Source organism: Limulus polyphemus, unplaced genomic scaffold (genome assembly GCF_000517525.1).
Source record: "Limulus polyphemus unplaced genomic scaffold, Limulus_polyphemus-2.1.2 Scaffold6191, whole genome shotgun sequence".
Lineage (NCBI taxonomy): Eukaryota > Metazoa > Arthropoda > Merostomata > Xiphosura > Limulidae > Limulus > Limulus polyphemus.
Window position 1 is genome coordinate 3,179 of NW_013671801.1, and position 25,281 is coordinate 28,459.

Sequence of the window (25,281 nt, forward strand, 5' to 3'; positions counted from 1 at the left end):
GTACTAAATATAGTTTTACAGAATAAGTCTGTAATTTATTTTTTAATATACACATACAAAGACAATTAAACCAGCTTTCCTTTGAAGGCAATTGTTTAAAAAAAAATTAAACAAAACAAGAGCTGTGCAAAACACACATTTATTTCATCAACTACAAATTGTATTATTCTTAAATAAATCGACAAATGTTTTAGGAAGTTACGAATATGGTGTCTGTATTTCTAAGCCTTTTCAATACCAAGGATCGCTTTGTAAACTGTTGCAGACCACTAAACTGTAAATACAACGAAAAACCATTACAATTTATTTGTGAATATTCTCCAAGTTTTTGTTCTTGTGAAATCCCCAGACCGGCAAGGCAGATGTGACGGAGCATCACGGGTCGTAGACCGGTGGTTTAGAAACACTGGGTTAGATAAATGTCACCAGTTTCAGGATGTGAAGGTTCTAAGCAAGTGTGCATACGTCCACAAAGGTATACACACCAACTTCACCGGCAAGAGTAGGAATTTAGGCCTACAGTTCTAAAGAGCCTCCAATAATGTAGTATAAAAATATTGAAGAGATAATGTATGGACATTTCTTTTCTTGAACACTTGATGGATACAATCAAAATAAATAATTTAAATATACCACGGTTTATGATCACCGTTATATGTAACAATGCATTTAATTCATAATTGTGTGGGGGTCTCCCCCTCAGTTTTACTACTTCCAATGCCAGATACCGAGCACTGTTGTTTGATTTACCATAGATATTTCAGTTATGCTAAACCGATTGTAAAGTTTCTCCATCTGAACATGACTTAGTGAAACAGCTGTGTTGTTTTTCCAATCTACACTCACATGCTACTTATTTTATGTATTGTATTATTAATGATGTGCATTTTTGAGACCCTTCAAAAGAAAATAAAATAGAGAGGCTGCAGCTCCTAAAGCCCCCGCATTAATTTTGCCAATGCAACTACAATTACAGTGCATGCATGAACTTTACCACAGTTCAGAATTTTCAAACTGAACCATTTTATTTTTTTTTAAACTTGCTAATTCAAAGTTTCATTGGCAAGAACCAAAGTTTAAAGTATTTTAGTAGAAAATTCAACTTAGTAATTTTAAAAGGTAGTATGGGGTTTAGGTTTATTGTGTCGGGTTAGTGCTTTCATTGCCCGACACATTTCTAGATAGACGTGCAAGTTCCAGGTTTATTTTTGGATACTCATGGAAACACGTTACACGATTTCACCTTGCTTATTACTTGCAATAACAACACAAAATGTTCGTAGGGTTAATTTCCCTAAATATTTCACAGATAATAGTACTTCTCACAATCAATCAATCGGTTCACCACTCCTCAGAGTTATACCAGTTTTGTGGAATTCCATCTGATTAGAAATCCCGATTGATCAAAAGAACAATACTAGGCTTCTTATAGTTGTTGAGCATATATTAAAATTAGTTGTAGATTTATTTGGAAATCAACAATCTACGTTTATGATTTTTAATATTAACTATAAAGAAAATTTCTGTACTTATTTTCCGAGAACATTTTTCTTATCATAAAAAAGGCTATATAAGATAATGAAACTGATAAACTTTTGAATGTTATTATTAAGTCTAATTTCACTTATGTCTGATGTTTGTGCTGTAAAAACTTATAAATCGTTTTGATATTTAATGTACTACTCTCTCTCTCTCTCACTCTCTAGACTATGACACCATGTCACACTGCCTGGCACTGGACCAGACTGAAATGTCGTTACTCGCAATGAAACTCTTTGCTCCCATCTGCTCCAGCGATGCAAACACAAGACGTGATGCACTGGAGTTCTTGGATGATGGCTTGAAGGCTTGGAGTAATGGTAAAATTCCAGTTCAAGTGACGTCAAAGCTTCACTTGAAACAAGGAGATCCTGAGGATGAAAAACTACTTTCCTCGTTAAGTTTGCAGAGTTGTCTGCCGTTCTTGCTCATGTGGGCTAATCAATGTCCCTTTAGTGATGTTAGGGAGAAGTTGTCTGAAAGTCTGATGACACTGAAGGTAATTTGTTACAAAATTGAGATTTTTTTTTTCTGGCTTGCTGATTAGATACATAATTGATTGATATAGTTTTATCAAAGCATCCAGTTAGCACATTTTTTGTATATGTTGTTTCAAGTTGTATAGCAGACACAATTCTTACCACTGTTAACTCATTGTTTGGTAGTATTCTCATTATGAAAACATTGTTTGATGTCATAGTTTAACATGTTTGTTTGAATAGTTTTTGTGATTGTGTAGTGGAACAACCACTCTGTTATATCATTCGTGTACACTATTACCTTGTTTCCCCCAGTCCACCGACATTTAAGTTCACTTCCAGAATTTATTTCTAACATTCCTTGAAATTGGAAATGAATTATTATTATTGCCATAAGGAGCTTGCAAAAAAGTAGAATGAATTTAAGACATAGAAAATATCTGTATATAATTTCATTTCTTTAAAGTTTTAATTTTATTTTATTTTGAGCACTGACAACTATGTTATATAAATATAATATGTATTTCCATCATGTTATTTTGATATAGTATTATTCTGAATTTATTATTTATTCTAAAATGTGTAGTTTTCACAATATGTGGTCAAATTGATTCTGTTCTAGCTACTGTTGTTCCTTGTCACACCTGTTCTGCCCATGGGAGGTATGGCTATAATGCTGCACTGTGCAAGAATTTTGAGAGCTATTGTCCTTCAATGGTAGTTCAGGTGGTATCTCGAGGTTTTGGCCTCCCCTATTCTCAAATTAGAATAACCAGTCAGATTGATAGCACTAGTTGTTCGGGTAAAGTTGAAGTTTCCTGGAAGTAAGGAACATTGACTTAAACAGTATGGTAGGTGAATTTGTACCTGATCAATTGAAGCTGTCCAGTAAAAGTGACCATGTGGTGTTTAATAGCAACAATTACACACACTTAGTGATTTAATAAAAAAATTTCATTTTGTGCATTTTACTTTGTGTCTAGTCTCTTTCTTTCTCAAACTCTGTCAAAGTCAGAGAACTCAGAATTAGTTTGTAAAAAATATCTTGGGGAACCTCCTGTTATTAGAAGGACCTATCCTATTGCTCTAAGGTTAACTCACTTTTACATGAACATACCACACAACTTATCCTCATTTGTATAATTTATGACTGACATCAGTGTGGTAACAAATAGCAATTTGAAAGTGAGCTGGAGTAGCTGTGTGTGTGTGTGAAATTATTACTTTTTTATGCTAATTTAACATTAGTTTTCTGTAGTTACTTGTCTGTAGGTGAACTCACTTGCACATTTCACTATTTTTTGATTTACAACCACACTAGCTTTAGAGAAATATATTTAATTGTCAGAATACTGTTGAAACAATTCTACAGGAAATTTTCCTGAAAATTGTGATGAATAAATATAAAATGTGTAGTCAACCCAATCCCTTGGATCAGAGCGTAAATGCAATATGATTGTCTAGTGGTCCAATTAAAACCCTCTTTTGTCATTCCATCTGTTTTTTCAATAAGGAAAATTGTATTGCATTTATCTTAAAGCAACGGAGACTGGGTGCAACGTATTGTTAACAAAAATGTTTTTATTTTGATGCAATGGGTGCATCTAGCACAGAGCGCCCAGGTTCCCTAAGTAGCTGCAGGGATTTTTTTCCTTTTCCCCCCAGCTGGTTGACACCATTCTTTATCATTCTACTGAGCACAAGAAAATACTGCTACTGAAGTGAGTACTTTTTGAGAGTTTTCTATATGAAGTATTAGAGGGGAGATATTCAATATATTTAACATGGTGCAGTAATATCATGCATGTACATAATACAGACATGAAAAATTATATATGTCAAACAAGAACAAAGTATGTCCTCAAAAATATTCCTCTGTTTATGTATTTTTTTTCCATTCATGCTCCTATCTTCGAAATATTTCTTTCAATCAGTTGGAGGAGGAAGTCCTGTTTTTTTTGTTAAATATCCTCATAAAAAGAAACTTTTTTCCTCAGATTGACCTTTCAGCACATACGAAGACTAACAGATCAATGTTGATACCACTATGAAATTTTAGGAGTTGCAAAAAATGAATACTTTTCCTGTGATGTACTTTTGAAAAGAAACATCTGATATATAGTATTTCCTACAATTTACTGTTCATGAGGTACAGAGCACGGCAGACAGACAATTGGCTGTTGTATATATATATAGGAACTTCTGCATTTTGGACTTACCAGCCCCGAGATGTATTGGTAGTTAGCCAAAATAATATTTGGACCCCATGGAACTCTGTAATGTATAATATTACTGAACCTCAAAACTTCATTGGGTTGTATTAAAACTTTAAAATAGTCACGTGACTTGCTATTTGTAATAGTATTGTCATTGAAGAAAATCAGTAATGTGTGTTTATAATAAGTAAAAAAAATAAAATCAGCCAAGGCGGCAGTAGAAATTTATCAGTAACTTCTGATCAAAGCAAGAGTTTGGAATGCCATTGAACAAACAAGAAACTGAATGATTATAATGTAGATTCATTAGTTGGGTATCTTCTCTGTTATCGACGTTTTCGGCCGTAATCCCAGAAATACTTCCCAAGGTTTGAAATCCCCCATCTAGCAAGTAGACTTGTAAATAAACATAAAATGTCACTGCGTTTGTGTCTGCGTTAAATCGTCTAAAATATAAACATGGGAAGAATATGTTAATAAAATCTAACTCTTCCAGGGTTAAAAAGGCGATGTCTAATTAGTTGGTAATAGTTTTATCTCAAAACATCAAAAAATATATATCTGTTTCCTGCGTGGAGGTGGTTGTACACGGCCACCTGGTGGCTGTTTTTTTTTATTTTAATTTAAACAAAACTAAGATAAAATTACTTCATCATTATTGGAAGAAGTTAAAATAAGTTAACAATGTAGGTTTTCACACCATTTATTATTATTGAAAATATATTGTTCACTTGTATCTAGACTTTAAGAAACTATATCTGTTGAGTAGATTCGACTTCTTGCAAATGTCGAGTTTAAAGTGTTTAACGAAATACTAATAATACATCAAACGCAACAGTAAGATAAACAAGGGTAATTGTCCAGTTGAGTGGTATTGTAGCGAGTGCAACGACTGACAATTTATTTTTTTACCTATTTTAGTCTTATTTCATATCGTCTTGAGCCTCATGCTGCAGAAATAATCATTTCTTACCGAATTAACGTTATAGTTCGGCTGGTTACCAATTCGTACGTCAATGGCGCTTTAGTCAATAATAAACAAAAACGCGTGGAAATCTTTACGTGTTGCATAAACGATTTTACTAATACGTGGACTATTAACAATATAAACAATAACTTAAGACATCGCAATCTCAATAAAAAAATGTGTTTGACTTGATTTTAAAGAATGGTCTTAATTAGAAGTATTACCGTTTCTCTCGGGACAGACACACGGTTGATTCAAAACTTGAATATTACGTTTCTCCGTAGGTCAGAGGTTCTCAAACTTACTTTCCAGGCCCCCTTTGAAAATATTTCAGGCTGTGACGACCCCTCCCTCTACACACACACACACACACACGCAGTGATAACAAATTACTGCACACACTCGAAAATATCAGTTATCGAAGTTTTCTTTTATGATTCCGCCACCCCCCCCCCCTTTCGGGTTGGTACCCTAGTTTGAGAAACGCTGCTGTGGATGATTATTTGAAGTATGCCTGGCCAGATTAAGTTCATTTCTATCAGCCATTAAAAAAGAAAAAGTCATGCCAATAATTTCTCCATTACCGTTACAAGTTGTTACAACTTTAGTTACTACGTGGAAGGTTCCAGAAACTCGGGGAATTATAGCGTACGTCCATCTTGAGTGCTCTTTGTATGTAGTTTACCATATGGGCCCGAGGTACCATATGGGCGAAATAATTGCTTTTCTTAGAACGTTCAGAGGGAGGGGCAGAAAAAGTGTAGTATTTATTACCAAAGGAAATTAGATTCATTTAGCGTGGACACATATTTTCAAGATGGGTTCAAGTCCTACCCGAGGCTTGGCCAGCCATCCGATTTTCAACGAGGGATGATTATGTTATGCCCTTTAAAGTTAAATTGTATTTCAAAAGATTGGCCGATATTTCATTCATCGCACTAAAGAAAGGGAATATATTAAACTCGTTCCACTAAATAAAGAAAGGGAATATATTAAACTCGTTCCACTAAATAAAGAAAGGGAATATATTAAACTCGTTCCACTAAATAAAGAAAGGGAATATATTTCAAACTCGTTCCACTAAATATTTCGTTTATTTTTTGAATTTGTCAAATTACAAATGCGGGTGTGTTTTTATAGTAAAGCCACTTCTAGCTATCTGCTGTGTCCACCGAAGGGAATCGAACCCTTGATCTTAGCGTTATAAATCCGTAGACATACTGCTGTCCCAACAGAGGGGACACCTACAAATGCTTGGCGAGCATCATTTGTTTGCAGGCCTAAGTTTCGTTTAATACTAGAGAATACAGAAACCGACTTCTTCCTCCAGATGAAGTTTGTTTTTAGTTCTCACTGTATCGCCATACGCCTTCTTCAGAAACTATCTACAGGATGAATACCATTTTTAGATTTTTTAAAATAGAACTACTGGAGCCTATGGTAGATGGCGTGTCGCACGAGTGCAGCTTCGTCTTCAATAGTTATGAATAATAAACTCCTCCCTCTATAAGGGCCGGATGTGACTTAGAGGTTAGCGTGTCGTAATGCGTATCATAAAGTCCGGGGTTCGAGACGTGATACTGCTGAACACGCTGCACACTTTCAACCACTTTCAAAGAGACAGTTGAAGCTCTCGTGTTGGCGGAGGCGGTTGCCTTCCCTTCGATCGATTGGTTAAAATTAAGGACGACTATATCTGAACGTTAGAGGTCTCTGACTGGATCATTTAACACAAATATGTATGAAGTGCCGTTGGGGTTGAATATTCAAATTCCTTTTTTTTGTACAGTTTGTGTATAAAATTCCAGTTTATTGATCCTGTATCGTAAATGCGACCGAAAACAAAATTATTATTATTATTTGTTTAATAAAAATACAGTAGAAGTAGTAGTATTTTTATTAGGTACTACGTGACAATCCAAAAAAAAAAAAAAAAACTCATAATGACGTCACTGCTATCGAGTTATGTGGTACAGCCGTGTCATTTTCAAAGTGGCCTGTCATTAAACCTTCGGTAGAAACCTAAAATGTGTATGTACAGAATTGGTACACCGCATTATCGAAATTCATACATTGCGTATTATTTTGGGTCCCTGTCGTAATTTTCTCGTGTAGACCGTGTCTCCCTCTTTACTCTTGAATATATTGTAAATATTGAACACAAGAAGTCTGTCCTCATTAAACCACATTGTCCAGAATCTCCTCTATGATGCGTTTGTACTGCTTGCTCTTGGGGAAAACTTTAACGGTGGCTTACACTTGATCATTTGTGACATTCTGCATTTTATTGACCTTTGATCTTTTCCACCCAACGAATGCAGCTTCTCATTTGTCAAGTATTTCATTGTAATCTGTATTTCGTCAGATTCATCCTTAAAGTTTCCGTAGTTCCGTTTCATGGCCAGTTGGTTAGGGCACTCGACTCGCAATCTGAGGGTCGCGGGTTCGAATCCCCGTCCCACCAAACATGCTCGCCCTTTCAGCCGTGGGGGCGTTATAACGTTACGGTCAATCCCACTATTCGTTGGTAAAAGAGTAGCCCAAGAGTTGGCGGTGGGTGGTGATGACTAGCTGCCTTCCCACTAGTCTTACACTGCTAAATTAGGGACGGCTAGCGCAGATAGCCCTCTTGTAGCTTTGCGCGAAATTCAAAACAAAAACAAAGTTCCGTTTCAAGTTAAGATACTGTGCCTTTTATTGTTGTTTGTTGGGTCACGTGGCAAATAAAGCTCGTAAATGATAAGATCATAGCATGCACATAATACTTTTAGTTTTATTAAACGACAAAAACAATATTATATTATTGATTCTAATATTAAAAATCAACTGAAATTGTTTGTTTATTTTCTGTACGTAGTTGTCCTATTGACCTTATAACACCAAGCGACTTTGACCTTAGGTGCCAAACGTTTATAGTTTTAAAGTTTCCTTTGTCGGGAGTGACGAAATACCATAATAAATATTTGACGTATTTCAGAAAAAAACATTAGCGTTTATAGCCCTATCCAGATTCTAGACGTTTGAAATTCGCCCTGTTATATTCGAGAGTATATTTCGAAAGACCTAAAACCAACCAAGAAACCAGCAAAGAGTATATTTCGGTTTGCGGAAAGGTTGAATCAACCATTATTTTCGTATAGTACACGGAATTGTCTAGCAGAAGAAGAAGAACCCTTCAAACCTTCTTGTCTTAACCACAACAATAAACCTCCCATCAGCTCTCGGGTTACATACCTCTCCCTCTACCGACATTGGAAAGAAGCTCTCGGGTTACTTACCTCTCCCTCTACCGACAGTGGAAAGAAGCTCTCGGGTTACTTACCTCTCCCTCTACCGACAGTGGAAAGAAGCTCTCGGGTTACTTACCTCTCCCTCTACCGACAGTGGAAAGAGTGGATATTATTTTCTTATGATCATAATTCGTTTTTTATTTTTTCAGACAATAAGGTGGGCCTGGCATGGGCAGGTGGTTAGGGCGCTTGACTCGCAATCTGACGGTCGCGGGTTCGAATCCCCGTCCCACCAAACATGCTCGCCCTTTCAGCCGTGGGGGCGTTATAAGTGACGATCAATCCCACTATTCGTTGGTAAAAGAGTAGCCCAAGAGTTGGCGGTGGGTGGTGATGACTAGCTGCCTTCCCTCTAGTCTTACATTGCTAAATTAGGGACTACTAAATTAAATAAAGTAAAAAAGTTTATTTCCTTACTCTTTCAAGCAGTCTCCAAACTTTTAAGTACAAACTAAAGTTTACATCAAGTTAAAAGTGTTAGAAGTTAATCGGTGTGGTGTGACAAAGAAGAATTTGTCATTTTTGTAAATACAAGTTTCAAAATTAGGTACTCCGCTAAATTCCTATAGATACAATGACTTGAATATTTAATATTGACTATATATATGTCGTAGCCGGTTTGTTGGAGTGGTAAAAAAAAGGACCTTACTATAGTAGCTGGTGGGTTAATCTTTTAGCTCAGTTGTTTTTGGTCACCTCGTATGGGGACAGGGGTTTGAATCCTGGACATTGCAATTTACTCATTGTGTGTTTGGGGTGATTCACAGCGTGGACAATGTAGATATCACGTGCAAAGAAGTAAACAGTGTTGTTATTCTGTGCAGCAGATCTGTGTGTAATTGAATATATCTCTTGTGCGCGCACATAAGGGGGGGGGGGTCATTTATTCGTACATACATGTACACTATTTGCTCGGTGGAATCAAAGTCACTCTACACTTGGAGCTCAGAAAACTTTGATAACGTGACGAAATGCCCGGGCAAAAGACCTGTATATCTGGACTGTTTATATCGTGAACCGATTGACCTATCAGTTTCAGAGCCCCCAGTGGCGCAGCGGTATGTCTGCGGACTTACAACGCGAGAAACCGGTTTTCGATACCCGTTGTGGGCAGAGCACAGATAGCCCATTGTGTAGCTTTGTGCTTAACTTCAAACACGAACAAACAAATAGTTTCAGAGACACGATTCTCGACTAACAATGACATATTTAAAGTATCATCTGACTATCTGCGAGACTATTTAATTTTTTACATTTTGTATTCTTAAGACACGTGCGATTCAGGAGATTATTTACAGGTTTTATATATCTATTCATACCGTTCGGTGCCGGTCATTTTGACCGACCTTTCAACCATCATAAAGCTATGAAACTATACGTATAACTTTTAAATGTGTTTGTTTGTTTTAAATTAAGTATTTTTTACTGAAGATTCGACTGCGATTTTATGGAGTCAGTCTGACTAGTCTGAGTGCAGGGTGAATTTCCTATTAAAATTCGATTTTTTTTTTCATTTTACTGTTTTCAAATTTCATTTGCATCACCTCTAGCAACTCCTAAATGAGTATCAAGTGTTCCAGTAAAACCTTGTATTTTGTTTGTTATTTTTTACTATCCTAGCACTGTATACAGGGTCGATCCATTAGACTGACCTTGTAAGCTACCATAAAATATATGAAGTAAATCCAAATTACTTTTTTAAAATCTAAATTGACTGCAAATTACACTACTTACCCTTCCAATGTCTCTGGTTTGTTTGTTTGTTTTGAATTTCGTGTAAAGCTACACGAGGGCTATCTGCGCCAGCCGTCCCTAATTTAGCAGTGTAAGACTAGAGGAAAGGCATCTAGTCATCCACACCCACCACCAACTCTTGGGCAACTCTTTTACCAACGAATAATGGGATTCACCGTCACATTATAACTCCCCCACGGCTAAAAGGGCGAGCATGTTTGGTATGACGGGGATTCGAACCCACAGATTGCGAGTCGAGCGCCATAACCACCTGCCAATATCTCTGGATCAAGATCTAGGAGGGTCAGGTTCATCTGCCCCCCCCCCGCGGATGTTATCTCTGGTAGAGCTATTTCTTCACAATCTTGTTTTACTGTTATACACCAGACGCTATACGTGTGTTTCTTCACAATCTTATTTTACTGTTATACACTAGACGCTATACGTGTGTTTCTACACCATCTTAATTTACTGTTAAATACCAGACCCTACATGCACGGGTATGTATTTATTGACAGTCTTAATAACACATTAACCCCTGTCTAAGTCACGTCCACTCACGTACCACGCGTTACATTTTGTATATACTTAAGTTTGGTGTATACAGTCCTACATGTTACAAATAGTTCCATATATTGCAATACACTCACTTGCTATTTTTATTGTATCACGTGAGTACTGTATATTTATATCCTTTATAATATAAACTGTCTAGATGACATAGAATTTAAAGTATAGCAGTAAATGACCTAACAAGTCGTCCTCGACATTAATGGAGGAAGAGGAACTTAGGGCATAGTTTCTTTACGTAAGAATTTCGTTCTTGTTGTTTGGCCTATCTAGGAGTCTGTCATAGAGTGGTTGTAAGTTCACGTACTCGTGTAAAAAGACCGAACTTGTGGTTTATGGAACAGTGTACGCTGCAGTAATTACTGGATTTTTATTCTTTGCAGTATATTTTTGGAGTTTGTCATAGAGTGGTTGTAAGTTCACGTACTCGTGTAAAAAGACCGAACTTGTGGTTTTTGGAACAGTGTACGCTGCAGTAATTACTGGATTTTTATTCTTTGCAGTATATTTTTGGTCAGTTTAGGAGAGGTGACTCTCCATACTTGACTGGCATATTCGACTACTGGTTGGGGATATTGTTTGTTTGTTTGTACATTTTTTTAATGGTGTTCTGTGGTGGTTGGTGTTCTTATTTCCTGACGTAGTTCGCTCGTCGCCAAATACTGTTTCCGATTTGCTCAATGTGAGGTTGTAAGGTTAATTTCGAGTCCCAATTGGTGTCTAGAAATGTTTCTGACGTGGCAGTCTGGAAGATGGTTCTATATAACGTATATGCAAGTAAGTCTCTGGCGGGTGTCTTTGTGCTTTAGTTGAATTTGAGAACAGGACCACCTGTGCTTCCGAAACATTTATTTTGAGTTTGTGCTTTTGACAGTATTTGACTATTTGCTTTGGCATGGGTTGTAGATTTGTAACAGCTATGGATGAAGTCGGTGAGTTCTTCTGGATTACCACATCGTCAGCGAATTGCGAGCTAAAAAATTAATGATATGTCGCTTACATATATGTTGAATATTATGGGGGGGGGGACAACTACCCCTCTCCGGAGTAGGTGCTCTCCACATTTATTCTAGATTTTTTACTGTCCAAAAAGTTCAACAACCACCGAGTAATTCCTCGCGGTAGTTCCACCCAAGACATCCGGGACCTTAGACCATTTTGCCATACACTGTCGACTGCTTTCTCCACACCCAGAGAGCACGCGAAGTGCATTCTATATTAAAACTATCTGTTACGGTTTTAGTTAATTTAACCAAATGATCAGTGGTTTGCCGAAACTTTCTGAAACCATTTTCAACTTCTACTCAAGCTATTTTGAATTACTTTCTAGATAGATGTTAAGCCTATTGCTTAAAATTCTAAACTTTCGCCCATACAGCTGGTCAGGCTTATCGGTCGATAGTTTTTCTGGTTTATTCGCTGGTTTTCCTTCTTTAATTAACGAACATAAGAATATTTGCATGCTTCCTAGAGACTGGGATGTACCTCGATTTTAGGGATAAAATAAATGGAGCTGTTAAGTGGCCAAACAATGTCCTTTCTTGAGGATAATACCATCACCTCCTGCGGCTTTGTTTGTTTGATGACCTGTATAGTGGTGTGGCTTGTGACTGTGTAGTTACGTATCTTCCTGCTTGTTTAGATTGTGTTGGAAATGTTGGTGTGTAGAGCTGTAATTCACTTGATTTATATAGTGGTTATTCATGTCAAGGTTGTTGCGTGTTTAAGATTATTTATTCTTAAAGCCAAAGTTCAAATCTCCCGGTCATTTATATTTATTGCTTTACTGACACTTGAATTAGTGCCAAATTGTTTTATCATAGTGGGGAAGCTGTGTTTAAACATGGCTTAGCCACTCACTGGCACAGAGATAAGTCTGCGGACTTATACCACTAGAAACCAGGTTTCGATACCCGTGGTGGGCAGAGCACAGATAGTCCTTTGTGTAGTTTTGTGCTTAATAACAAACAAACAAAAAACATGGCTCAGTTACAAGCACGTTCAGTCAAATTACGTGTTCCACCGTGCACGAGCGAAACGCGCTATCAGTTTTTTGTTTTAATTCCTTTCATTTTTTCCAAATTTAAACCTACAAGCTTAATTCTTACATTTTATTTACTTTTACAACAGTGAAAAAAATATACATAAAAACAAAAAATATTTAGTTTTGATCTTTTAATTTTGTTGTTGTTCCCCAAGTCTTGATGAAAGTTAACCCTATTTAGTGTTGATCTTTTAATATTTTTTTTTGTTCGCTAAGTCTTGATGAAAGTTAACCCTATTTAGTGTTGATCTTTTAATATTTTTTTTTGTTCGCTAAGTCTTGATGAAAGTTAACCCTATTTAGTGTTGATCTTTTAATATTTTTTTTGTTCGCTAAGTCTTGATGAAAGTTAACCCTATTTAGTGTTGATATTTTAATATTTTTTTGTTCGCTAAGTCTTGATGAAAGTTAACCCTATTTTATTTTATTTTGCAGGGGTGTTGTTAGTATTTTACTTCATTTTTATTTATTTTAAATTTGCAATTCATAATATAAAATATTGAATTATATCATATATGAGTGTTAAAATAATTTTATTACCCGATTCAGGCGCTCACGGCAATAGCAAACTAAGAAATTAACGCAGAATAACTCTAAACTGATCACGGGAACGAGTTAACCTTATTAGGAAAGCAGTCAATTAAAATCCCCTCTTTCTATTGGTTGTAGTAATCCAATAGCAAATATCAGAGAGAAATATTCATATTTTTAAAAGCTTAAATATGCTAGAAAGAGGCGTGACATGTGAGTATCAGTTTAAGGAATATAACTTATAATAATAATAATAATACAGATATAGTTTGGGGATATTTAACGTTTAAGCGCGTAAATTCGCGAAAACTTAGAATGTAGTGTAAGGGTGGAAATACAAAAATAGGTTTGTTTGTAATTAAGTACGAAGCTACACAATGGGCTATCCGTGCTCTGCCCAAAACGGGTATCGAAACCCGGATTCTAGTGTTGTAAGTCCGCAGACATACCACTGGGAGGGCTCCAGAAAATAAAATAAAAAAACTTTAAAAATTATTTAATTATAATATTAAATATTATAATTTGGAGCAAAGAAATATCACGTGATATATAAGTGAAGACTGGGAATTTACTTCAATATTTCTTTTCGAAATTGAAACTTGTATAAGATTGAAATTTAAATTATAAAGTAGGTTTTGATACCAAACATATTGATGATAATATAAGTTTGTTAACTTTGGAATGTAAATCTGTCGTATTTTTTACTTTACCCGTATTTAGATTGATTTTCATATCTATTCATTATTACTGTATTTCCGCTCGACGTCTTATTTATTTATATTATTACTATTAAAACAAGTCCTCCGATGGGTTAACTATACGGACTTACAATTCTAAAATCCGGGGTTCGAACTCCATGATAGACTGAGCGCAAATAGCCCGTTATGTAGTTTTCCGCTAAACAAAGAATAAAACAATGAAGTTAGAAGAAAATAAAATCCGTGCAAGAAACGATTTTAATGTATGTTTACATTTATATACAATTATAGATTGTATAAAATTAAAACTGCGTTTTTACCTTAACGTACAAATAAAAACAAAACTGATTTTTTTTTCTGTTAATATTTTCATTGTAATAAATCACGACTTTAGTAAAAAAAAAAAAACTACGACTATTTTTACGTGTTGTACTAATATTATTCTAAAACTATTAGTTTCTTTAAGCAATCGTCTTCGTAAGTATTTTAACGTTGGAAAACGTTTCGGGTTACGCTACGTATTTCAGAGGTCTGTGGACTAAAAAGTGAAATAAAAACATAGACTGGCGCAAACATTATTTTGGGAAGCCTTTAAACCCGCAACAAGCCCACACTAAAATGTCCCCCTTACCCATGCTACATTTGTTAGCAACTTTATCCACAGTAAAATATTGTTACCGAACGGGTTATAAAACGGACTTTTTTTTCAAATTTACAGCCTTAAAAATGAATTATTAAATAAAACTGTTTTTTTTTTATCTATTGCATATTTTTAAAATAATTCTGCCCCCCTCCCCCCAAATCAAACATTGAGCCTCAACTTACACCACCACCTCAATTGTATGTTTAGTTTTTCAAATTGTATGGTTTGTGTACCAAAAGAACTCTAGAAGGTCGTTTATAATTGAAATGGTGGTTTTCAAGGATGATCTCATTAAAAACAAAACAAAACTGATACCATAAGCTGACACCTGATGATAAGGTATGACGTGACGGACAATGTTGCTAACTGACAAAAAAATTGGTAGTGATTTCACTAAACCTTGTTGATATGTTTGTTAGAAGTTAGAAACAGAATAAGCCTGGTGCTTGTCAACGAATGAGAAAGAACCCTGTATCAAATTTCAAGGTTTTCAGAATTGAAGGTTGTAAGCTTGTAAAATTGAAGGGTTGTTTGTTTAGTTCTATACATATATATATATATATATATATAGGTGGAAGAAAAAAAATTACTCAGAGCATAGCACATATAGTAAGTGCTAGAAGGTGGACTTTACAAAAGTAATAAAATAGGTTTTGTTGTTAAAAAAATCTGTGTTAAAGAGACTAATTGAAATCTAAAATATGGAACATAAAGATGTCTATAATTGAGGTAACGTTTTTTTTAATTTGTGAAGAGAATGATTAATAGATAACGGTTTTTTGAACTGGTTTACTGAGTAGGTATGGTGACGGTAATAATTTTCCATTTTAAAGGTTCGAAAAATGTATTCCATAAAGTTTATAATCCTCCGCTACAAGCGTAGTTTTATTACCCCCACTGCAAAGCAGAGCGGGGCATATTCGTTTGCCCCTGCCCGTCCTGATGTTGTGGACAGGATATGGATCAAACTTATTCAATGGGTATTATACAGAGTTCTATACCTGATTAACCCGGTAAAAGTGGGGTAAAAGATTCATCTTTTGAGTGGATTATTATTATTTACACTTGTTTCTGTAATTTCGATTTAATTATTTTTATTTTCCAACTGGAGGGTGGGGGATTACATGATTTTTCAACCCTCTGCTGAGCAGTGTTCAGTCATGCACAGTTTCTGACCCTCTTCTAGTTTACACTCGAATTGTGAATTCTTTGCCTTAGGGCCGTAAAAATAAACCCATTTTGTGCTCGCTGCAAAAATAAATTATCACAGAGAAATGTACCAATCGCACAGTTGTGGATTCTTATAAGGGAAGAAGAATATGTTCCCAAGAAATCGATATATTCAGAAAATCGTATTATTTTCAGTTAGGGTGCTGAAAAATTAAACTTGCAAGTCATTTTGTAAATCGTTATTGCGCAGGCCCAACTTTGCTGTGAGTTAGTATGTACAAAGTTGTATTTATATTTTTTCCGATTCTTGGCAACTCCAGGACACAAGTAGTAGCTGTTGAATAAACAGAGCAGGAATTCTACGAGTTTGGATTATACCCAGAATTTGAAGTACTGACGTCTGCCTAGGAGGTGACAGCCCACGGGTTTAAATATTATCGCTTTTAAGTAGTTTGAGGTCGACCTTTCACCTTTTGTGTAAGCCTTTTTTTGGCGGACTCCTATGACCTATGCTACTTGCTGCGTAAATTGTACAAAGATAGGAAGTCTTAAATTTATTGAATTATAAATTTCTTATGATCGTAAAGAAAAACAGACTCTTTAACTCAATGACACACAATTTAAGAACTTATTTTTTTTTTACAGAAAATCTGAGGTCTGTGTTAAACCCAAGTTAATTTTACGTAACTGCATTAAAAGAATTAGTCTAGAAATGAACAAGACTCGTTTGTTTCAACGTAATAGTGAATTATCACTTTATTTTGTTTAAAAAATCTGTATCATGGTATCTCTGATAGTAAAAATACAGTGATTAAGAATATTTCTACTTTAGCAGCGCTGTTATTACATTATTACGAGTTTAATATTCAACATTAGTTAATTTTCAGATCTACGAGGAAATAAGAATTTTATAACTTTTTTGGGGAAATTAAAAAATAAAACTGCTAATTCTCAGTTGTTGTAGGTTACATAATTTTACTAAACTTGCTGAAGCTTTGTTGTGTTTTTTTTTTATTCAGACAAGTTATTTTTCTTAAAAATCGCGAAAATATCGTTAACAGCGATGAAACAATGAATTCTAATTTTTATAAATAAGAATATAAAAATGTATATTTAATCAGGTATACTCATTACCAATATCAGGTTGAATTTTAATTTCGCTCTAAAGTAGCTTGCTCTAATCTGAAGTTAGTAGTTTTAATCTTGAACTAAGTTGACGTTAGGCTGCAAGTTGTAGAATTAGCCTAAATGACTATACCTAAACATTGTCCAAATGTTAGAACAGATAACTCAGTCTACTGATTCACCAAATATCTGTTAACTTTTCATTCAATTTCCTCTACATACATGTATATTTAACCAAATGTTACCCCATATTTACATACATTTTATGTTAGGCTATTGTAGGTCTTCTTCGTCAGTCGTGTGCTTCATACAAGTGCTACCTGTCGGTTAAACTTGTAACAACATATATAATAGAATAATCGATTAATATTTATATTACACACAACTATTTTGTTTACATATTCACATAAACAACAACAAAAACGGAAATTAACATTCCAGAAAAAAACTATTTTATTCAAACCCCACGTTTTAGCTTACGCCTTTCTCAAGGATTGCAGCGTCACGTGAAAGATACAAACTGAAAACCGAGAAGAACACATACAACAATTAGAAAATGGCTTAGCAATGAAAATGTCACGTATTAATAACTAAGCGAAAGAAAATCGCAAGCTATCGAACAAATGTATTAAAAAAATGATTACTTCTGTTTATTTTAGGTTTATAAGATTGAATCAGGAAAGACTTTTTAAATTTCCGATCAAGGAAACTATTAGATTTTGGTAAGCACTGTTTAGTCTGTAACGGATGAGCAAACATGCACAGGGCTAGAACATATTTTGTAAGCAGACAGTTGTTCAAGCGCATACAATATTAAGTTTATTTTTCAGTTCGGATAGAACAGTGTACGGGATCCAAATGTGTGTAGTCAAAGAGGCGCGAGTTGCCGAACCTACGTCTACATCATATATCCTTTTATATCTACAATGTATTGACATGAGAAATTTATATTAAAGTATTGGAAAAAATTCTTAAGACAAGTAATTTTCTAATGAATCGTTTTATTTGAAATTTCTTTGCATATACTTTTTAAAGTTACGCGCGTGGTATATAATAATTCCAATCTATATTACATTTGCTAAACAGATGAAGTATGTGATTGCTGGGTTTTCTATAAATATTAGAATGAAACTTTCCTCCTCAGTAAATTAAAAATACTAATATCCAACAACGCCATTTTGAGATGTAATCGACCATAGCATTAATTGGAACAACATTGAAATTGTCAACAATCTTACCAACTTTACCAGACAATGATTTCTCGAATGTTGACATATAGCCGACAGCCTCTCCCACACACTTACGAACCATTAATACCTGCGTAAAAACATTTCCAACATTCTATTGTGTTTACATGACCACCAGATTCCAGACATTATTAGCTGGCTATTTAAAATGATGACCAATGATCGTTGGAATGTCGGACAATTTTTTTTTCGCTGCTGTATTTGCTTTTATTTTTATCGGTTCTCAAAGTATTTTACATCCCAGCAGTATAGATGCTTGGTCAACAATAGACTTTTAAACTGTCTGCGATTTTCTGTACTATTTCATGTCTTTTTGGTAACGGGTGTTATTTTACCTATTGTATAGACCGCGGACGTGCACTTTTGGAAAGTTAAAAAAATAAAACATCATTTCACACAAGCCTACTTTGTGAAGAACTCTACATATGTTATCTTACTAAACGTTTTCTCTTTTTCGCTGAAACAACTTTATGGTTCTATACTCAAATAGTCGTAACTTTAAGTATGACTTATTTTTTCATTCTGTTATTTTTTTATAGAAACTATTCATATTCCTACACACACGAGTCTGGGGAGGACAAAACCCACAGCGACTCGCTGTTGTGATTTGATATAATAACTAAATGCTTGACCAATCTTTGAAGCGATGAATTCGGAACCGGTATTATTTATCAAGACCTCTGTATAGAGTACATATTAGTGGCTCTTGTGGGCGTTATGTGTAGTATCGGGGAGTGAGAAAGAAAATGGAGTTGAGGAACTGAAATCACCATTCACACGCAAAGAAAATATGTGTAAGTTTAAAAACTGGAGGAATAAAGGTTATTGAAATACATTCAAATATAATAATGTAATCTACTATGGTTAAGTCTATTGAGTTAATTAGCTACTCTCATCAATACAACACGATTACATTGATAGGCCTAACTACGTCTGTCTAGTATTAGTAATGTATGGATTAACCAACTTAAGTTAGGGCCTTAAACTAGTAGCATTTTAACTTTAAGTTAATAAGAAAAGTTTGATAAAATGAAAAGAATCAGGATAATTAATGAATATGTTTACTTTGGTGAAAGATTGGGAGGATGAAACTTTTCTAAAACTGCAATATATTAGTGTTATGTCGGATGGCCTGATCTATCTTTAATCAATTTATCTTACTCTTAAGCCTATTCTTGGCTTCTGTAATTTTAGTTTCGGATTTCGTGATGTAGTTCAACAAACCGATATTCTGTTCAACCATCTTTGTAAAGCTTCAGTGTGAATTTATCCCAGTTTATACACTGAAATTTTTAGCTTTTTTATATATCACAGTGATAATTGTACGTTTGTTACTTTTCCTTATTATATTTTTTAGAATATGTTTACTGTACAATACTACTTCCATGCTGGAGTGAAGCATGAAATTTCCAACTTGAATTCAACGAACCATTTTCTGGCAGTTGCGTAATACTTTGTTGTTTCCAGAACCTCTCACGTGTTGTAGCTATTATTAAACTTTAGAAAAAACAAAAACAAAACAGAAAAGATTATTTTACGGGCAATATATTTACGACTTTTACACACTTCGTCATTTGAAGAAAAAAAAAAAAGATCTAAGGTGGAAATAAATCATAGTAAGTGAGTTGTTTAAAATTGCACGAGTGTGATAAATCATGTAAATACAGTACACATGCAGTACCATCCTTGTTAATTTCAATAATGCCCCCTGTGGCACGTCTGCGTCTAGAAACTGGGTTTCGATACCTTGATGGGCAGAGCACAGATAGCCCTCTTAGTAACTTTGTGCTTAATAACAAACAACAACAGACTAATATTTCAATACAGGATAGTTTGTTTGTTTGTTTTGAATTTCGCGCAAAGCTACACGAGGGCTTTCTGCGCTAGCCGTCCCTAATTTAGCAGTGAAAGACTAGAGGGAAGGCAGCTAGTCATCACCACCCACCGACAACTCTTGGGCTACTCTTTTACCAACGAATAGTGGGATTGATCGAACTTTATAACGCCCCACAGCTGAAAGGGCGAGCACGTTGGGTGGGACGGGGATTTGAACATGCGACCCGCAGATTGCGAATCGAGCTCCCTAACCACCTGGCCATGCCGGGCCATACAGGAGAGAATTCATCAAAACTACTGTGGATATTTCTTTTTATTTATTTCAAAACAAAAGAGAGAGAGTTTGTTTGCTGTTAAATACAAAGTTACACAATGGGCTGTTTTTGCTGTGTCCACCATGGGTATTGAAACCCGATTTTTAGTATCATAAGTCCAAAGACTTACCGGTGAGCCACTAGGGGAGGGGGAAGAACATCAAGACGGATAAAAATCACCTGACGTTCCATTAACACCATTAACAGAAGCGTTGAAACACTTTTATTAGGAATAATGAGAATTTAAAATATTAGTTACATAATTCTATTGTAGAGAATAAATTTTTGTAGCGTTTAGAAGACAACAGCATCATTTCCACGTTTGTGAGGTACATGGAAGCTCGTGCACAAGTTTCTTCTCACATCGGTTGTATAAGAAGGGCTTTCAGTGTATGTTTAACTGCTTCGTAACTGATTGATTGGTCGTAATTTTTGATACTTTTCCAAACGCTTGCATCTTTACTTTTCAAAAAGGGTTAATAATACGAATGTATGTATTTTTAAGCTATAATTTCATCTTCTAAACCCATAACAGTTTCGAAATCTTCGCTGATTATCATTCTCGTTGCTGATCAGAGTAAACGACTCTGTCTATAATACTAAACTTAACAATACTGTGTAGCTGGCTGGGTTGCTCGAGGACAAATGCAGACAAATTAAAATTTAGAACTATTGAAAATAAATCAGACTGTTTGTGATAGCAGATTGTCAGCTTTCCTTTTATTTTGCCCCCCAGTGGCACGTCTGCGGACTTACAATGCTAGAAACCGGATTTCGATACCCCTGGTGGGCAGAGCTTTGTGCTTACACTACAGACAGACAAACTTTTTATTTTATTTTTTTACTATTTAAGCGATTTTATATTTTGAGTTATTACTTAGTGTACTTGTAAATTGTGGCAGTACGTCTGTGTATTTGGAGTAAACTGTCATTTATTTCTTGAATACCATTGCTACGGCAAGTCTGAACGCTTATAACGCTAAAAGCGGATTTCGATAAACGCGTGGACACAGCAGATAGCCTATTGTGTATCTTTGTGCTTAAGAAACGGACAAATCTATTGATAAGTAAGCTATTTCGATGTCACCGAATAGCTAGGCTAGCACAATGGACGGTGTTTCATCATTCGTTCATTTCTTCAACGTGATAAGCTGGCAATTTAAATATACAGATAGACAAGTATATTTTCTATGAGATACTGTTGGAATGAGTCAAGAGATCAAGGATAGACTAGGGATAAACAAATAGTGATAACTGAAAAAATATTTGTGTCAGCGTGATGTAGATTTACTCAGGGCGTTGGCCCATTTATTGTTATTATATTTTAGCTTCAGTTAAAACTATTACTTGATAATGTTCAACTAAAATATACCACGATGTTATTCTTTTGTCAAAGAAAAATAACACTTTAGTTGTAGTGTTGCATGAATATATATTAATTAAACTTATCACAAGTTTGTTTTCGAGCAAAGCCACAGTGGGATATCTGCTGTGTCCACCGCGGGGAATTAAACGCAGGATTTTATCGTTGTAAGTTCGTAAGACTTACCACTGGCCCCTTGGGGGATAAAATTATTCCTGTTTGTTTTAGAGCAAATCCACACTGGGCTATCTGCTGTGTCCACCTAAGTGAATCGAACACCCGATTTTAGCGTTGTAAAACTGTTAACTTACCGCTGTATCACCGGAAAACTTGTTATGAAACAGTAGTGTTTCTTAGGCTTAGAGTATTTTCAAACACTACATTCTTTGTAGAGTTTTTCTAAGAAGAAAAAGACTACAGTAGTTTTCATGCACATCAAGTACGCTATATCCATTGCCGACGATGCGTTTCGTTCAATACCAGAACTCTTCAGGCTGAATGAGATATATTGCCCCCCAGTGGCACAGCGGTATGTCTGCGGACTTACAACGCTAGAATCCGGGTTTCGATACCCGTGGTTGGCAGAGCACAGATAGCTCATTGTGTATCTTTGTGCTTAACTTCAAAAATGAAACAAAATGGATTACTGGTGCGATCATTCTCAGGTTTTAACGATAAAATTAAGATACGACAGACAGTCTAGGCGTTTTTTAGATCATCTACATCAAAATACACACAAACCCTGGAATTACATATGGGATTTATACTATTGGCTTTTGAAACAGATTTTTTTCTAAACGATTCGTGCACTAATTGTTTGAGGTGGTTAGTAATAACACAGGTCCCAAAATACTCAAAACAAGAATACCACTACTCTTACATTTAATACCACCTAATTACTATGTGTACTTTACATATAAAATTAGTGATTTCACTAATATTTTACAGCAGATTATTTACATGCAATATGTGGACCCCACCGGTAGCGAATGATATAAAAACAAGTCTGTAATGTGAGACTTAAGGAATACGCCAGTTTACATATAATATAATAATGCAATAGTTTGATACCGTTCTCTTTTGACTGGGATTCTTCGTGCCTCGGTTTTGGTTTTTTTATGTAGTGTTGCTAACTGTGTGTGTGTGTGTAAATACGTGTTGCGTCCTCGGTTTCTGTGTAACTATGAAATGACGTAGCTCAGACACAAACGGGAGATTTGGCATTAACAGATTCTGGTTTTAACTCCGTGACTGATCATACAGGAATTTCTCTTTTAAATTTCCTAGTGCTGGCAGAGAATTAACAGTACAGTAAGTCAGATTTAACGCTGTTTTCAAAACAGATCACGGAGAAGAAGAATAAGTGATATGTAACTGTAAGCTTGTTAAATTAAGAAACTCACTTATAAACAAGGCTTAATAAGTTAGACTATGTCACTTTAGGCCTAGGGAAAGAATAGGCTAGTTAATCTTTGTCCTATAAATGTCCCGTCTGCTGTGTAGGAAAATATTTAAGTTATATTTTTATCAGAGAAGTTAAGTGCTCAAGAAAAATATTACAGTAAGTTGAAATTGTCTTAAAATTTTGTTTTGTTCTACAGTTGTAAGTGCTAAAGGAAGACATTAGAGTAAGTTATATTTTGACTTACAATTGTAAGTGCTGAAGAAAGACCCAAAGTTAAGTCATACTTTGTCCTACACTACACGTATCTGTCTTTCTGGAAACAGAAAACCCGTGTATTGCAAGTACAACAATACCAAGCTGTCGACCTGCTGTCAGCGGCGGTAAGTCTGAGGGCTTATTTTGTTGAAATTAGGGACTCGGTTCCTGCAATGGGCATTGCGTAGAGAGCCCATCGTGCAGTTTTGAACTTAACAACCAACCACCCGATATTACATATTCTTTAACAGGATCATTAATCTAATTCAAAGTCCATACTATTCTTCCAATCTTCCATCTTGCTAGTTTTCGAAATTAGTTTTCGTGATAACCTCATTGTTTGTAGTAGCCACTCGAATTAAAATACAGTATTAGACTGAATTTAATTTGATCGTTCTTATTGTCCATTAGCCAAACCGGATTTTACAGACATGGTGTATTAAAGAAACCGCTACATCAAGTTTTGGATAGAGGAAAAGTTGTTAACTGAAAAAAGACAACGTGATCATATATGTGTGTCTCTGTATGCACGTGTGTGTGTGTGTTTATGATAATGTTAGTTAATCATATTTAAACTTGAAACCTTCAAGAATTATCATCTGGGTAACATAACTTGTTAGTTGTGAATCTTTACTTTAGTAACACAACTTGATAGTTGTGAATCCTTACCTCAGTAACACAGCTTGTTAGTTGTGAATCTTTATCTTAGTAACACAGCTTGTTAGTTGTGAATCCTTACCTGGGTGACACAACTTGATAGTTATGAATCTTTCCTTAGTAACACAGCTTGTTAGTTGTGAATCTTTACCTTAGTAACACAACTTGATAGTTGTGAATCTTTACCTTAGTAACACAACTTGTTAGTTGTGAATCATTACCTTAGTAACACAGCTTGATAGTTGTGAATCCTTACCTTAGTAACACAACTTGATAGTTGTGAATCTTTACCTTAGTAACACAACTTGATAGTTGTGAATCTTTACCTTATTAACACATCTTGTTAGTTGTGAATCTTTACCTTAGTAACACAACTTGTTAGTTGTGAATCTTTATCTTAGTAACACAACTTGATAGTTGTGAATCTTTACCTTAGTAACACAACTTGTTAGTTGTGAATCCTTACCTGGGTGACACAACTTGATAGCTGTGAATCTTACCTTAGTAACACAACTTGATAGTTGTGAATCCTTACCTGGGTAACACAACTTGATAGTTGTGAATCCTTACCTTAGTAACACAATTTGTTAGTTATGAATCCTTACCTTAGTAACACAACTTGTTAGCTGTGAATCCTTACCTTAGTAACACAACTTGATAGTTGTGAATCCTTACCTTAGTAACACAACTTGATAGTTGTGAGTACTTACCTTAGTAACACAACTTGATAGTTGTGAATCCTTACCTGAGTAACACAACTTGATAGTTGTGAATCCTTACCTTAGTAACACAACTTAATAGTTGTGAATCCTTACCTTAGTAACACAGCTTGTTAGTTGTGAATCCTTACCTTAGTAACACAACTTGTTAGTTGTGAATCTTTACTTTAGTAACACAACTTGATAGTTGTGAATCTTTACCTTAGTAACACAACTTGTTAGTTGTGAATCTTTACCTTAGTAACACAACTTGTTAGTTGTGAATCCTTACCTCAGTAACACAACTTGTTAGTTGTGAATCCTTACCTGGGTAACACAGCTTGTTAGTTGTGAATCTTTGCCTTAGTAACACAACTTGTTAGTTGTGAATCCTTACCTTAGTAACACAGCTTGTTAGTTGTGAATCTTTACCGGAGTAATGGATAAGAACAGCCCCTGATAGTAAATAAACAAGAAGAACCCCTGATATATATATATCA

The 25,281-nt window shown here is 35.2% G+C and overlaps 1 protein-coding gene across 1 annotated transcript in view; it reads left to right on the forward strand.

Annotated features, from left to right (window-relative positions):
• The first annotated feature begins 1,710 nt into the window (after window positions 1-1,710).
• Window positions 1,711-25,281, forward strand: part of LOC111089424 — a 41,611-nt gene continuing 18,040 nt past the window's right edge. Inside the window, exon 1 of the mRNA XM_022401891.1 lies at window positions 1,711-2,038. Within this exon, the coding sequence (XP_022257599.1) occupies window positions 1,718-2,038 (321 nt within the window). The 5' untranslated portion in view covers window positions 1,711-1,717. The remainder of the gene's footprint in view (window positions 2,039-25,281) is intronic.